A 16123-nucleotide genomic window follows, 5' to 3' on the forward strand; every position below is an offset into this window, starting at 1 on the left:
CAGTGGTTTGGCTAGCTTGGGGAAGGATGTACCAGAGGTGGGCTACTGGGCTGTTTCTGCAGCTGGGGGCGCAGGCATGTGGTGGTTTGGCCAGCCTGGGGTTGACTTCCCCATTATGCAGTACCAGAGTCATGGCTGTCCCTCTCAGTAACTGGAGTCATTGCATTACAGTCCTTCATGTGGTCTTTGTGGAATGATGGCAGAACCTCAAAGCTAGAGAGATGTGGTGGCTACTGGCCCCAAAGCAGGACACCCCCCAACAGTGGCTCTGGTTTCAAGAAGGTGCCATGCTGTAGCAGCTTAGGTCATGCAAGGGTGGGGAGTGCATAACACGAGCTCCTACTCTGGAGTAATGTCGCTGCGAAAATTCCAGGTAGCTCTCCAAACACCTCAAGGCTTGTAAGGACTGTGGGATTCTCCTGTGGTAAGGACTGTAAGTGTCTGTCGTTGGGGCCCTGTGCTTACCGTTGCCCTGTAAGAAGATATACCTCCTGGCTCCAAGCCAGTCTCATTGGGAAGATGGGACAGCAGAGGCAGGGTGCCCTGCACCTGCTTTCATGCTGCTTTTGTGCTCCACAGGGATCTTGCCACTCCCTTGCTGCACTTCAGTGCTCCTTCTCAGCCACTCCAGTTGAATTGTAGTTGTCGATTCTGTGTTTTGGTCCCTTTTTGTTGGGCAAGGGCATATGTCAGGCACCTCTAGTCAGCTATCTTTCTGATTTTATTTGTATAAAATAATTTTTATAAAATTAAATTAATGTATAAAGTATTATATAATTTTTAGCTTAACCTTTCCTTTGTAATATAGTTTATGCTGAAAAACAAAAAAATCTTGCCAATTTTCTTATTATTTACAGGAACCAAGTTACATGAGAACACTGAATTAATGTGATATATTATACCTGTCTATGATATTTAGAAACTTCTCTAGAAAACACAAGTTAATTTTACAAAAAATTAACTTGTGTTGCGTATATGTAGGCAAAAAATGAAGTGAAAGGTACCACCCTCTTCTATTTCAGGATCCTGTAGCTTTTCTGCTTTTACTTTATTCAGGTTTGTTCCTTTCATTTTTTAGAATTTTGAGAATTGCAGTCAAACAAACAGATCACAGACTTTGATTCAAAATAAGTATTTCTACTTGTCACATAAGAAAATCTCCATTTTGTTTGACTTCAATAAATATCAAAAATAAGTATTTGATAACAAATAGATCATAAACAGTTCTTTTATTTTTTCATGTCTTTATCTTTTCTTCTGGTATAATCTTCTTATCTTAAAACCAGAGAAGGGACCTGTATGTATATTATAGTGGATGAAGTATCCTATTGATATTTAAAACCAGAAAATCAAATATAAGGGATCCACAAGGTATCAATACAAAAGTGGTATAAGAATAGAGAGATCTGTTCTCATTCAAGAAACAATATTAAGAATTCAGTTTAACACCAGGCACGGTGGCTCATGCCTGTAATCCCAGCATTTTCGGAGGCCGAGGCAGGTGGATCATTTGAAGTCAGGAGTTTGAGACCAACCTGACCAACATGTTGAAACCCTGTCTCCACTAAATACAAAAAAAATTAGCCGGGTTTGGTGGCACATGCCTGTAATCCCAACTACTGGGGAGGCTGAGTCAGGAGAATCGCTTGAATCTGGGAGGCGGCGGTTGCAGTAAGCCGAGATTGTGCCATTGCACTTCAGCCTGGGCAACAGAGTGAAACTCCATCTCAAAAAAAAAAAAAAAAAAGAATTGAGTTTAAGGCCAGACGCAGTGACTTGTGGCTGTAAATCTCAGCACCTTAGGAGGCCCAGGTGGGCGGATCACTTGGGGCCAGGAGTTTGAGACCAGTGGGCCAACATGGCAAAATACCATCTCTAAGCCGCGCGGTGGCTCACGCCTGTAATCCAAGCACTTTGGAGGCCAAGGCGGGCGGATCACCTGAGGTCAGGAGTTCAAAAATACCATCTCTAAAAAAAAAAAAAGGCTCATATCAATGTAACAATTGTTAGAGGAATGTGTATTAATCACAGTTGCTTTTGACTACAAGTAACAGAAATTTGACAAACAGCAATTTAATCAAATAAGGCATTGATTTTTCTTCTATAAAATGTCTTATGTGTGTGTGTGTGTGCACATTTTTTTCTTTCCCCTGAACACAGTTGAACTAAGTACCCTGCAAGCATTATGGCACTTCATCACTAAATATGTCAACTTGTGTCACCTAAGAACAAGGACATTTCTACATAGCTATATTCTGTTGTTATATTCTAGGAATGTGTAACTGTGCCATCAGTTTTAATATTCTATACTCAGTTTTGTTCAATAATGTACATTTTGCATTTTTTTAAAAAATCAGGATCCAGTTAAATATGTTTTAATTTAATCTAGAATGGTTTTCTTGCCTTTTGTCTTTAATGACATCAATGCTTCTGTGGGTCCAGGCCAATTATTTATAGAGTATCCCACAATTTTGATTTGTCTGATTGCTTGCACATAATTTGACTCACATTAGGAAGCATATCTATCAGTTTGTCCTGTTGTGGTGATGTGGTAAGTGTGATCACCTGGGTAAGGTGGTGTTTGCCAGATTTCCCAGTTAAGATATCATTTCCTTTGTCAGTAATCTGTGGAGTGATTGATACTGAGACTTCATAGGTATTTTTTCCCAACAAGCCTTTTTCTGACAGTTAACATCCTTTAATCCTTTCCTAACTTAATTTTTACATTGATAGTTAGAAAATAGTGATTTTTCTGGTTCTACCATTTCTTCTACTTAAGCTGGCATTCTTTTATAAAGAAAAGCATCTCCCCCAGCCTTACCCTCCCATAATACTGGAATACAGCACACTGAATCCCAGAACAGTCTATGATTCAGACTCATGGATTATTTTGGGATTCAATATGTTGTATTCTAGTATTATCACTATTTATTTTGATGCTCAAATCGTTCTAAATTTGGTCAGCAAGAGTTTTTTCTCTATGGTTTCTCTGTCCTTCTGACATGCACCCATCCATTTTTGAGCATTCTTAGTCCTCTGGCACAAGAAGATATCCTAGGTCGACATTATGCTTTTTCTGCCTCAGACCTGTAATATGACATGGGTTTCTTTTAGTGGGGAATGGTATTTAGAAGCCAAGATCTGTACTATTGGATTTATTTTTTCTTCCAAGTGTCCTCCTTCTCCCTGAGAAATGCTGCCTTTTCTGAGCTTGCTATACCTGGTTCCACATATTTTTATGTCACTCTTTTGGATTCTCTATTAGCTTGGCTTCTGCAATGTTGGATCTGAAATGTGTTTTTAGTATTTCCCACTAACAGTGTGACTTAATTTTTCTGGGAGTGATACCAGTGCTTCAGCACCCCTAGATCCTCACTCGCTCTATCCTCTTTTTCTTTGAGTTGCCACCTGCTTTTCTCTGCTCCAGCATAGGTTCTGGGGCTTGATCTTCTGAAATTGGCATTCCTCATCTCTCTTACATATAAGTTAAAACTTTTAGTAATCTCCGTCTCCTAGTTTTGCATTAGATATGGGATGGGATATGTATTGTTTTATTTGCTCTGTTTGTTGATTTCTTTGATTTTTTTTTTGAAGAATATATGTTGTGATTAGAATTTAGGTGGCTATAGTTATTCTTTAAAAATTGGAATTCCTCAATTTAAGTATTTTTATGGCTTTCTAAGATGTGAAATGTCTGACTTTGAGTTGAAGTTTTGATTTAAACTTGTTGACTCTTGGTAAACTTGGGCAAGTCTACAGTATATTTTGAAGTATGTTATGCCGTTTGTCCTACCCTAAATGGCCTCTAGCCAGTGTATTCTGAGTCCTTGGGTTTCTTTGCTTTTTAGTAGCCTTTTTCTTTCCACTTGCAGACCAACATCAGCCATTTTCTCCTATTGTCAGTGTGCTGCCTACAAAACCTTATCTACTTTATGAATAGAGAATTGGGAATTTGGATGACATATCTTGTTAGACTTAGCTATGCCATTACGATCAGCAGGACCAAATGAAAGCCTGAGGGCCTCTTGGAGCTTTATTTAGGATCTGAATCTCCTCTGAAGTCTATTTGATTATTAAATAGCCACTTCTGCCTTGTTTTCAGTTCTTTACTATATTCTAGTTTAGACAGTTACACTGGATAAATAATTTTAAAAACTGAGGTTTTACTTTAGGTTTTGTGTAATAATACTGAGGGATGCAATACAACATTAAGAGCATGGATGGTTCTGGAATCTGATTCATTAGGTTCAGGTCCTGGCCCAACTACTTATTGGTTATGTAACTGAGTAGTTGCTTAAACTCTCTGTATTTCCATTTTCTCACCTATGAAGTGAAGTATAATAATAGTGTTTTCTTCATAGGTTTTGTGAAGACTGAAAAAGATGATACATGACAAGTCTAGAATGGTGCCTTGGTGTTGATAATTTATTGTTATTACAGTTGATATATTAATTAATAAATAATAAAAATGTGTTGGATATTCATTCTGTACAAGGAGCAGTGATAGGCTGTTAAAGCAGATCACCAGATCTTTAGGATAATCTGTATGTTACTTGCTCCCCACCCCTTCTCTGTATATCAATCCTGAAATTAAAATGTTTTAATGATAATTTATTAAACCTTTACACTTCCCATTGAGAAAGTGCAAATGGTTATTTTATAGCATATTCACTATTTAGGGGTTTACTTTAAGAGGAACATTATAAATGTCTGAGTGATGTTACTTGCAAAGACTCTTGATAACATTCTTTTTGTATTCTGTAGAGACACATAGCTTGTAATGAAATTACACTGTTGTAGAGTTATGTGTCCACTAGAGGTCACATTATACTTTTATATTACTTAAAATGTCTTTTATCTTAGTAATGTCAGTGAAGCCTACTTCAAAGAAAGACAGAGATAGGAAAAGTTCATTTATTGCTTCCTGCAAAAATACAGTTTTAAAAAGAAAAGAAAGAAATTTAAGATAGACTGTTACAGGAACCATCTTTATATGCCATAGTTTGATATTTGATAGCTATTACTCTGTTGGTTAGAAAATTGGTTTGTAGTATTGAAGTAACAATGAGATTTTGATACCCAAGCCAGAAATAGGAACTTTTTTACTCTCAGTTACAGAATAATGTGTATTTTTTGAAATTTTTGAATATTACATATAAGTATAGTCTCACTATGTTGCCCAGGCTGGTCTTGAACTCCTGGGCTCAGGCAGTCCTCCCACTTCAGCCTCCCAAAGTGCTGGGATTGCAGCCACCGCACCCTGCCTATTACCTATTTTTATTAAAAAGAGTATGGATTTGGAGTACTGCCTACCTGGAGTGTGACCTACCCAAGTTACTTCTCTGGACTTTCAATTTCTTTGTAAAGTGTGAATAATAGCTGTGGCAATGTTATGTTGAAGCACAACATTTAAGCTAAAATTCTATGTAAATGATGAAATGAGTCAACAGATAACTGCTGTTGTTTTTAGCCTACTAAGGTACATTCTGGGAAAAAGAAAGGAATCTTTAAATTTTTAATAGATTTTTAGTTTGTACTTACTTCTTGGATAGCCATTGTGGCTAACAATAGATTGTAAAAAATTCATTCACGTGATACTCATTCCGGTGCTTGATGTTACTCTCTGTATGTCACAGCCTTGAGTGTGGAACCACTGTCTGGTTAAAAAAGTGAGTACTGACTCCTGGCAGTTGTACATTAAAAAAAAAATTTTTTTTAAATTGCATTTTAGGTTTTGGGGTACATGTGAAGAACATGCAAGATTGTTGCATAGGTGCATACGTGGCAGTGTAATTTGCTGCCTTCCTCCCCTTCACCTATATCTGGCATTTCTCCCCATTCTATCTCTCCTCAACTCCCCACCCCACACTGTTCCTCCCCTATTTCCCCCCAACAGACCCCAGTGTGTAGTGCTCCCCTCCCTGTGTCCATGTGTTCTCATGCAGAAAGCAGAAACTGGACCCCTTCCTGACACCTTACACTAAAATTAACTCCAGATGGATTAAAGACTTGAACATAAGACCTAACACCATAAAAACCATAGAAGAAAATCTAGGGAAAACCATTCAGGACATAGGCGTAGGCAAGGACTTCATGACCAAAACACCAAAAGCATTGGCAACAAAAGTCAAAATAGACAAATGGGACCTGATCAAACTCCACAGCTTCTACATGGCAAAAGAAACAGTCATTAGAGTGAATCGGCAACCAACAGAATGGGAAAAAATTTTTGCAGCTTACCCGTCTGACAAAGGGCTGATACCAGAATTTACAAAGAACTAAGACAGATTTACAAGAAGAAAACAAGCCCATTCAAAAGTGGGCGAGGATATGAACAGATACTTTACAAAAGAAGACATACATGAGGCCAACAAACATGAAAAAATGCTCATCATCACTGGTCATTAGAGAAATGCAAATCAAAACTACATTGAGATATACCATCTCACACCAGTTAGAATGGCAATCATTAAAAAACTGGAGACAACAGATGCTGGAGAGGATGTGGAGAAATAGGAATGCTTTTACACTGTTGGTGGGAGTGTAAATTAGTTCAACCATTGTGGAAGACAATGTGGCGATTCCTCAAGGACCTAGAAATAGAAATTCCATTTGACCCAGCAATCCCATTATTGGGTATATATCCAAAGGATTATAAATCGTTCTACTATAAGGACACATGCACACGAATGTTCATTGCAGCACAGTTTACAATAGCAAAGACTTGGAACCAACCCAAATGCCCATGATGATAAACTGGACAGGGAAAATGTGGCACATATACACCATGGAATATTATGCAACCATCAAAAACGATGAGTTCGCGTCCTTTGTAGGGACGTGGATGAACCTGGACACCATCATTCTCAGCAAACTGACACAAGAACACAAAATCAAACACCGCATGTTCTTACTCATAGGTGGGTGTTGAACAATGAGTTCTACATTTCTTTGTGTGGACTAATAGGTTTAATTGAATTTTGTGTTGACTTGGTCTGTTTTTACTGATAAATTTGGTCCTCATGCAGATAATGCCAAAATTCAAGTGCTAAATACCAAGGTTACCAACAGATGGGTCAGGTAGTTATGTTGTTAGTGAAGTTGGTGCTTAACATGATCTTTTAAATTTTTTTTACTCTATAGATAACAGACAAGAGAGTATCCAGAAGACATGCCATTCTTGAGGTGGTGGGTGGTCAGCTGCGAATCAAACCGGTAAATGTGTTATTAATTATTTATTTTTACTTTTGTCTCTTACTCTTTCGGTTCCCAAGCAGAGGTGCCTATTTTCTAAGGTTATAGGAATAGGGAATTAATGTTAGAATATATCCTTCCCATTGCCAGAAAATAATTGGGAGATAAAGATCTAAACTATGAGAAAAATTATGTATTTTCTCATATGACAATGCTGCATTTACATAATTAGAATTTTAATGAAAGATAACTGCCAGTTCATGTATATGTTATGATTTGGTTTAAAACTGAATATTCCAAATAATATCCAATAAGAAAGCTCATAACTATGTAATGGTTGGTTTTTTGAGCCGGGGTAGTGACCAAAGTCACTTAAATGTTATAGGGTAATATTTTAACACATTCTGTATCACTCTGTGTAGAGTTGAATATTTCTAAAATTTAGACCTTGTTCAACTTTGAGATTTTAAAAATGATTTTAATTTGAAAGTTTTTGTTGAGGGCTAGAATTTTAATTGCTTGCTTTATAGTTTACTGCTGCAAAATCACTGATAATATGCAGGGACAGCCAGTTTCTAAGAATATACATTGTGGTTATTCCTTTTCATTTGCAGAGTCTATTGTGTAGGAGAATGAAATATGTGTATGAGGGTCCATTTATTTTAGACCAGATAGTACAGTGGTAACATTTTATGGAATTAAATTCATTAATTTATAACCTCTTTAAACCAATTTATATTTTCATCTGTTATATACAACTACCTGTTGTATTATTAGTTCTTTCTTTTACATAGCCAGTACTTGCTTTTATTATCCTATATTGAACTGTTTCCAAATTTAGAAAGCATCTTTTTAATTTTAGTACTTGGAAATTTTTTGAATAATGTTGTATTCACCTTATCTCAACGTTGAATAAATAATCTTTAAAAAGGTTTATATCTCATCTTCATTCTGCATTGTCTTAGTGTCTTGAAAGAGTGTTAATAAGTATCTGGAGTCAACACTCCTGAAGGAGCCACTTTATTTACCATCAGTTATTCATCTCTGTATCCTCTCCAGCTGTCTTATTCTTCTGAGATGACATAATGGATCATATGGTCCTCGAGTATAGGAACTTTGACTAATCTTTGTATCCCTAATGTTTAGCATAATGTCTAAGACATAGTAGGTATTTAATTAATATTTGTTGAATGCATGAATAAATGCTGTGGTGAGAATTATTTATGGCATTTCTAGGTGTGAGAACATGATAGATTTTTACAAATGTATGTTTTTCTCTGGTGCCCAATTTCTAACACCCTGCCAATAAACTACTGTGGCCTAAAATAAGTTTTTTGTTGTTACTGAAGCATATTAAAGGAAAGAATAGAGAGAGATCTTGAAATTCTTATCCTGCCTTTTCTTTTTTTTTGTTTTGTTGCGATGAGTCTCACTCTGTCACCTAGGCTGGAGTGCAGTGGTGCGATCTCGGCTCACTGCAACCGCCAGCTCCCGGGTTCAAGTGATTCTTCTGCTTCAGCCTCCCGAATAGCTGGGACTACAAGTGTGCACACAATGCCTGGCTAATTTTTGTATTTTTAGTAGAGATGGGGTTTCATCATATTGGTTAGGCTGGTCTTGAACTCCTGACTTACCTTGTGATCTGCCTGCCTTGGCCTTCCAAAGTGCTGGGATTACAGGCCTGAGCCACGGCGCCTGGCCTTATCCTGCTTTTCTAATAGAACATGTTATCAGTAGACTTACTTTTTTTCAAAATAGCAATTCTAAGTTGTCAAAAAAAGATACTTGAAAAAGCATAAAAAAGATCTACCTTTCTCCCATGTCTAAACATCACGTTTGTGGGAAAGTTTACCTTTTACTTTATTGTGAAGGCAAGCTCTTGATTAATACCTGTAACTCCTGTTACAGCTTTTTTTTTTCAGTACTGTTTTTGCTCCAGTGATATCTGAAAATATATGGTAGCACAGTATTTGTAAATGGTGAATGACTCATTTTAGGAACTCAGCATATTTAGAAATTAATATATTTTATTTTTATAGATTTAGGGGGTATAATGCAGTTTTGTTACATGGTCATATTGTGAAATGGTAAAGTTTGGGCTTTTAGTGTAACCATCACCTGAATAGTGCACATCGTACCCATTAGGTAATTTCTCAACCCTCACTCACTAGTGTCTGTTATTCCACTGTGTCCATGTCAGCACATTTATTTTGGGAGCAAGTTAATTAGTGGAATTGTGAACAACTCAATAGATATCAGGGTTTTTCTTTACACTCTTTATTTACTTAGTGATAAGAAGAAACCCTTCTTGTAACAAGATTGACGTGGCATTAAATTTTTGTATATCAAAAATAAGTCATTAGAAAACCTTCATATTTACTAATGCATGAATATTTTAAACATTTACATTTTTCTCAGTGTTAATCAAGGAAATTTATATTTTAGAAACTAGAATGTTTTACAAATTGGCTTTAATACACGTACTTAGTTGGATTTGTGTCTATACTTGGCTGAAAATTATTCAGATATATTTTGTACTTCTGTGGCTATTCAAAAGAGCACTAATAATGTAAAATAAATATGCCCAAATTAAAGGTGATTTCATTAGTTGAAGATCTTATCTTGAGTTAAATTTTATCCAGTATATAGTGAGCCAAATTTCTATGTGGGATTTTGGCAGTGTTCAGTTAAAAAAAGCCTCCTTTTTGAAAATACTCTTCACCTTTACCGCATCTTTAATTAGATGGTACTCAGATCGTAAAACAACTATGTATGACATTAGCAAGTGTCTTTCGAGCACAAAACTGTAGTAGAAATAATACTAGAAGCTAGAGCAAAATTCCTCATGAGACTATAGATAAATGATTTATTTAAGTTATATCTCTGTTTATGATCTTTTAAATATTATTTAGTGTAATTTTGTAAACTTTCCCATAAATGTAATGTTTAGACATGGGAGAAAGGTAGATATTTTTTATCCTTTTTCAAGTACCTTTTTTTTTTTTTTTTTTGACAACTTAGAATGTCACACTCTTCTGGAGAATGTCTGATCTTAAATAATTTGCAAATTCTAGACAGGGAATTAGAGCCTAGGCTCTTTGAACTCTGTAATATTTTGTTGTTATGTTTCTGAAGTCAGGATTCTCTTGGCATTGGGTGTCTGTTCTTTAAAAAAATTTCTTCAAGTTAAAACTAATTGATGATCTTAACAAGAAGTTTTAGTGCCTTCAGTTGAATAAAATTTTAGAACTGAAAGCAGCCTTAGACTTAGACTTACGTATGTGGAAATTTGATTGGGCCAGGGCTAGCATTATGTATCAGTGGGGAAGAGGAGTTTTTATCAGTGGATGGTACTGGGACAGTTAAATCTTTGGAAAAAAAAAATTAGACGCCTACTGAAGACCCAAAAATCTACTCCAGGTGGATTAAATGTGAGAGTCAAACTATAAAACTCTCAGAATATAATATAGGGGAAACCCCTCATGACTGTAGAGCAGGGAAAGCATGAACCATAGAAACAGTTTTAAAAAGCCAATTAAATTAAAATTCAGAAATTTTATTTCTCAAAAGATACTGTAATGAAAATGATAACTACAACAGGGAGAAGATATTTAAAACACATATAATTGGCAGATGAGTTGTATTAGGCCATTCTTACATTGGTATAAAGAAATACCTGAGACTGGGTAATTTATAAAGAAGAGAGACTTAGGCTGGGTGCAGTGGCTCATGCCTGTAATCTCAGCATTTTGGGACACGGAGACGGGCAGATCACTTAAGGTCAGGAGTTTGAGACCAGCCTAGCCAACATGATGAAACCCTGTCTCTACTTAATATACAAAAATTAGCCAGGTGTGGTGGTGTAATGTTTAGACATGGGCGAAAACTAGATATTGCCTGTATCTTCGTTACTTGGGAGGCCGAGGCAGGAGAATTGCTTGAATCCCAGGGGGACGGAGGTTGCAGTGAACTGAGATCGCACCGTTGCACTCCAGCCTGGGAGACAGAGTGAGACCCTGTCTCAAAAAAACAAAAAAAATTTAATTGCCTCATGGTTCTGCAGACTTTACAGGAAGCATGGTGCTATCATCTGCTACATTTCTGATGAAGCCTTAGGTAGCTTTCAATCATAGCCGAAGGCAAAGGGGGAACAGGCATGTCACATGTCGAAAGAAGGAGCAAGGGAGAGAGAGTGAGGGGAAGGTGTCACACACTTTTTTTTCTTCGACTTTTAAGTTCAGGGATACATGTGCAGGATGTGCAGGTTTATTACATAGGTAATTGTGTGCCATGGTGGTTTGCTGCGCAGATCATTCCATTCTCCAGCTGATAAGCCCAGGATCCATAAGCTGTTCTTCCTGACGTTCTCCCTCCTCCCACCCTCCACTCTTCAGTAGGCCCTAGTGTATGTTGTTCCCCACCATGTGTCTGTGTGTTCTCATCATTCAGCTCCCACTTATAAGTGAGAACATGTGGTGTTTGTTTTTCTGTTTCTGCATTAGATTGCTGAAGATAATGGCTTCCAACTCCATCCGTGTCCCTTCAAAGGACATGATCTTGTTCCTTTTTATGGCTGCATAGTAATTCATGGTGTATATATACCACATTTTCTTTCCAGTCTAGCATTGATGGGCATTTAGTTTGACTCTATGTCTTTGCTATTGTGAATAAGCCACACACTTTTAAACTACCAGGTCTCACGAGAACTCACTCACTATTCCAAAGATAGCACCAAGCCATGAGGGATCCCCACCCCCATGATTAAAATACATCCCACCAGGCCCCACTTCTAGCATTTGTGGATTACAATTCAACATGAGTTTCAGATGAGGACAAATATCCAAACTATATCATTCTGTCCCTGGCCCCTCCCAAATCTCATGTCCTTCTCACATTGCAAGATACAATCATGCCTTCCAATAATCTTCCAAAGTCTTAACTCATTCCAGCATTACCTCAGAAGCCCAAAGTCTCAGCTGAGACAGGGCGAATCTCTTTCATTTATGAGCCTATAAAATCAAAAGTTATTTACTTTCAAGAAATAGTGGGGGTATAGGCATGTGGTAAACATCCCAGTTTCAAAACAAAGGGGGTGTGTAGGACCAGCACAAGTTCAAAACCCATCAGGGCAGTCAGTAAGTCTCAAAGCTCCAAAGTAATCTTTGACTCCATGTCCTTATCCTGGGGCACACTGATGCAAAGGGTGGGCTCCCAAGACCTTTGGCAGCTCCACCCCTCTGGCTTTACAGGGTTCATCCCCTGAGGCTGCTGTCACAGGCTGGAATTGGTAGATCTACTATGTTTGGGTCTGGAGGTTGGTGGCTCTCTTCTCACAGCTCTACTAGGCAGTACCGCAGTGGGGATTCTGTGTGAGGCCTCCCACCCCACATTTCCTCTCTGCATTGCTCTAGTAGAAGTTCTCTTGTGAGGGATTTGCTGCTACAGCAGGCTTCTTCTGCCTGGATACCCAGGCTCTTCCATACATCCTCTGAAGTCTAGGTGGAGGCTGCCAGGAATCCACCACTCTTGCACTCTGTGCACCCACACATTTAGCACCATATGGAAGCTGTCAAGGCTTATGGCTTACATCCTCCAAGGTGGTAGTTTAAGCTGTATGTGGGGTCTTTTGAGCCATAACTGGAGCCAGAACAGTGGGAATGTGAATAGTATTGTCCCAAGGCCATGCGGGGCAACAGGGCCCTGGGACTGTCCCATGAGATCATTCTCCTCTCCTAGGCCTCTGGGCCTATGATAAGAGGTGTTGCCATGAAGGTCTCTGAAATGCATTTGAGGCCTTTTCACCATTGTCTTGGATATTAGAACTTGACTTTTTTTTTCTTTTTTCTTTTTGAGACGGAGTCTTGCTTTGTTGCCCAAGCTGGAGTAGTGGCATAATCTTGGCTCACTACAACCTCTGCCTCCTGGGTTCAAGCAATTCTCCTGCCTCAGCCTCCCAAGTAACTGGGATTACAGGGATGTGCCACCATGCCTGGCTAACTTTTTGTATTTCTAGTAGAGGTGGGGTTTTACCATGTTGGTCAGGCTGGTCTCGAACTCTTGACCTCAGGCTATCAGTCTGCCTCAGCTTCCCAAAGTATTGGGTTTACAGATATGAGCCACTGCACTCAGCCTGGCTTTTTTAAAGTTGTGCATTTATCTCTAGCAAGTGGTTGCTCCACAGCCTGTTTGAATTCCTCTCCTGAAAAAGTTTTTTTTTCTCTGCCATATGACTAGGCTACAAATTTATCAAACTTTTGCACTCTGCTTCCTATTTAAATATGTGTTGCAACTTTAAGTCATTTCTTCACTTATACATTTGAGTGCAGGTTGTTAGAAGCAGCTAGGCCACATCTTGAACACTTTGCTCCTTAGAGGTTTCCTCTGCCGGATCCTCTAAATCATCATTCTTTAGGTCAAAGTTCCATATATCCCTAGGACATCAACTGAATGCAGCCAAGCTCTTTGCTAAGGCTTAACATGCTTGACCTTTGCTTTAGTTCCCAATAATTTCCTCATTTCCATCTTAGACCTCCTCAGCCTGGACTACATTGTCCACATCACTATCAGCATTTTGGTCACAAATTTGCCAGTCATTTGGTCATTTAATCAGTCTCTGAGAAATTCCAAACTTTCTCTCATCTTCCTGTCTTCTTCTCAGCCTTCCAAACTCTTCTAACTTCTGCCTGTTAGTTGGTTCTGAAGTCACTTCCACACTTTTAAGTATCTTCATAGCAATGCCCCGTTTACATTCCCAATTTTCTGTATTACGCCATTCTGGTGTTGCTATGAAGAAATACCCAAGACTGGGTAATTTATAAAAAGAGGTTTAATTGGCTCACAGTTTTGCAGGCTTTACGTGAAGCATGGTGCCGGCATCTGCTTGGCTTCCAGGGAGGCCCCAGGAAGCTTACAATCATGGAAAAAGGCTAAGGGGGAACCAGCATATCACATGTTGAAAGCAGGAGCAAGTGAGAGAGAGTGGGAGGGTGATATGGTTTGCATTTGTGTCCCTGCCCAAATCTCATGTCAAATTGTAATCCCCAGTGTTGGAGGAGGGGCCTGGTGGGAGGTGATTGGATCATGGGGGCATTGAAATTTCCCCCTGCTGTTCTCATGATAGTGAGTGAGTTCTCATGAGATATGGTTGTTTAAAAGTGTGTAGCACCTTCCCCTTCTCTCTCTTTCTCCTGCTCTAGCAATATCAAACTTGCCTGCTTCCCCTTCGTCTTCTACCATGAGTGAAAGTTTCCTGAGGCCTCCCCAGCCATGCTTTCTGTACAGGCTATGGAACTGTGAGTCAACGAAACCTCTTTTCTTTATAAATTACACAGTCAAGATGGCCGCTTAGGAGGAAGTCAGGATTGCAGCTCCGAGGGAAGGCGCAGAGGGTGAGTGGACGCCGCATTTCCAGACGGATTTTTACTGCCCACAGACCAGGAGATTCACAGGAAGAGAAGCCCCATGGGTCGCCAGCGCCGCTGGTTTGAGCGGCGTGGCCACTCAGCCTACGCCCTGGGGCGGGGGGCAGTGGCTTCTTATGCAGCGTGAGAGAGACAGAGTTCCCTCTGAGCCAGCAAGGGGAGCTGAAGCAGGGAGTCAAGCCAGGAGACCCCCGGGCAAGGATGCGCCACGAATCTCAGAGCCGCTGCTTCGGCTGACGCAGTGGCACACAGGGCAGCGGATTTTAACTGCCCACAGACCAGGAGATTCACAGGTGGAGAAGCTCCATGGGTTCCCAGCGCCGCTGGTTGGACCAGAGCAGCTGCTCGGCCTGCACCGGGGGCAGGGAGCAGCGGCTCCTTGAGCAAAGTGAAGGAGACTGTGTCCCCTCTGGGCCAGCAAGGGGAGCTGAGGCAAGGAGGCAAGCCAAGAGATTCCCGGGCAAAGAGGGCCCCACTGGAAACACAGCTGAACCCGGGACAGTCCAGCTCTGTGGGGGAGGGGCATCCTCCATCGGGAAACAACCTGCAGTTCCCGGGGCAATTTGCTGTAACCAAGACAACCCACCACTACAGAGACTCCGTCACTACAGGGGCGGGCCAGCATAGCGGAAGCAGTTCTAACTACACCCATATAAACAGGACTGCAGGGAAGCTCACACGGAAGCTGGGCGGAGCCCACAGCAGCTCAGCAAAGCCTCTGCAGGCTGAGTGTGACTAGATTGCCACCTTGTGGGCAGGGAAAACGGTAGGAACACAGCTGAAAAGCATAAAGCCCTAACCCCCTGGGCCAGAACACCTGGGGGGAAGAAAAGGGGGTTTATGAGTTCAGCTGCTGCAGACTTAAAATTACCAAAATCAGAAAGACAGCAACTACAAAGTCAATAGGTGGATAAATCCACAAAGATGGGAAGAAACCATCACAAAAAGGATGAAAACACCCAAAACCAGAACACCTCTCCTCCTACAAGGCAGCATAACTCCTCACCAGCACGGGAACAAGACTGGACGGAGAATGAGTGTGATGAAATGACAGAATCAGCTTTCAGAAAATGGATAATAAGAAACTTCTGTGAGCTAAAAGAACATGTTCTAACCCAATGCAAAGAAACTAAGAACCTTGAAAAAAGACTTCATGAAATGCTAACGAGAATGGACAACTTAGAGAGGAATATGAGTGAATTGATGGAGCTGAAAAACACAACACGAGAACTTCGCGAAGCATGCACAAGTTTCAACAGCAGAATTGACCAAGCAGAAGAAAGGATATCAGAAGTCGAAGATCAACTCAATGAAATAAAACGAGAAGGGAAGATTAGAGAAAACAAGGTAAAAAGGAATGAACAGAGTCAACAAGAAATATGGGACTATGTGAAAAGACCTAATCTACGTTTGATAGGTGTACCTGAATGTGATGAAGAGAATGCATCCAAGTTGGAAAATACTCTTCAGGATATTATCCAGGAAAACTTCCCCAACCTAGCAAGGCA

General features: G+C 39.7%; 1 protein-coding gene across 1 annotated transcript in view; it reads left to right on the forward strand.

Annotated features, from left to right (window-relative positions):
- The first annotated feature begins 352 nt into the window (after nucleotides 1–352).
- The window catches only part of APLF (aprataxin and PNKP like factor), a 79185-nt gene continuing 63414 nt past the window's right edge, over nucleotides 353–16123 (forward strand). Inside the window, exons 1-2 of the mRNA XM_064363783.1 lie at nucleotides 353–373; nucleotides 7144–7215. Coding sequence (XP_064219853.1) covers nucleotides 353–373; nucleotides 7144–7215 — 93 coding nt within the window. The remainder of the gene's footprint in view (nucleotides 374–7143; nucleotides 7216–16123) is intronic.

Source organism: Aotus nancymaae, unplaced genomic scaffold, assembly GCF_030222135.1.
Source record: "Aotus nancymaae isolate 86718 unplaced genomic scaffold, 86718_ANA_hifiasm-v0.15.2.pri h1tg000057l, whole genome shotgun sequence".
NCBI lineage: Eukaryota > Metazoa > Chordata > Mammalia > Primates > Aotidae > Aotus > Aotus nancymaae.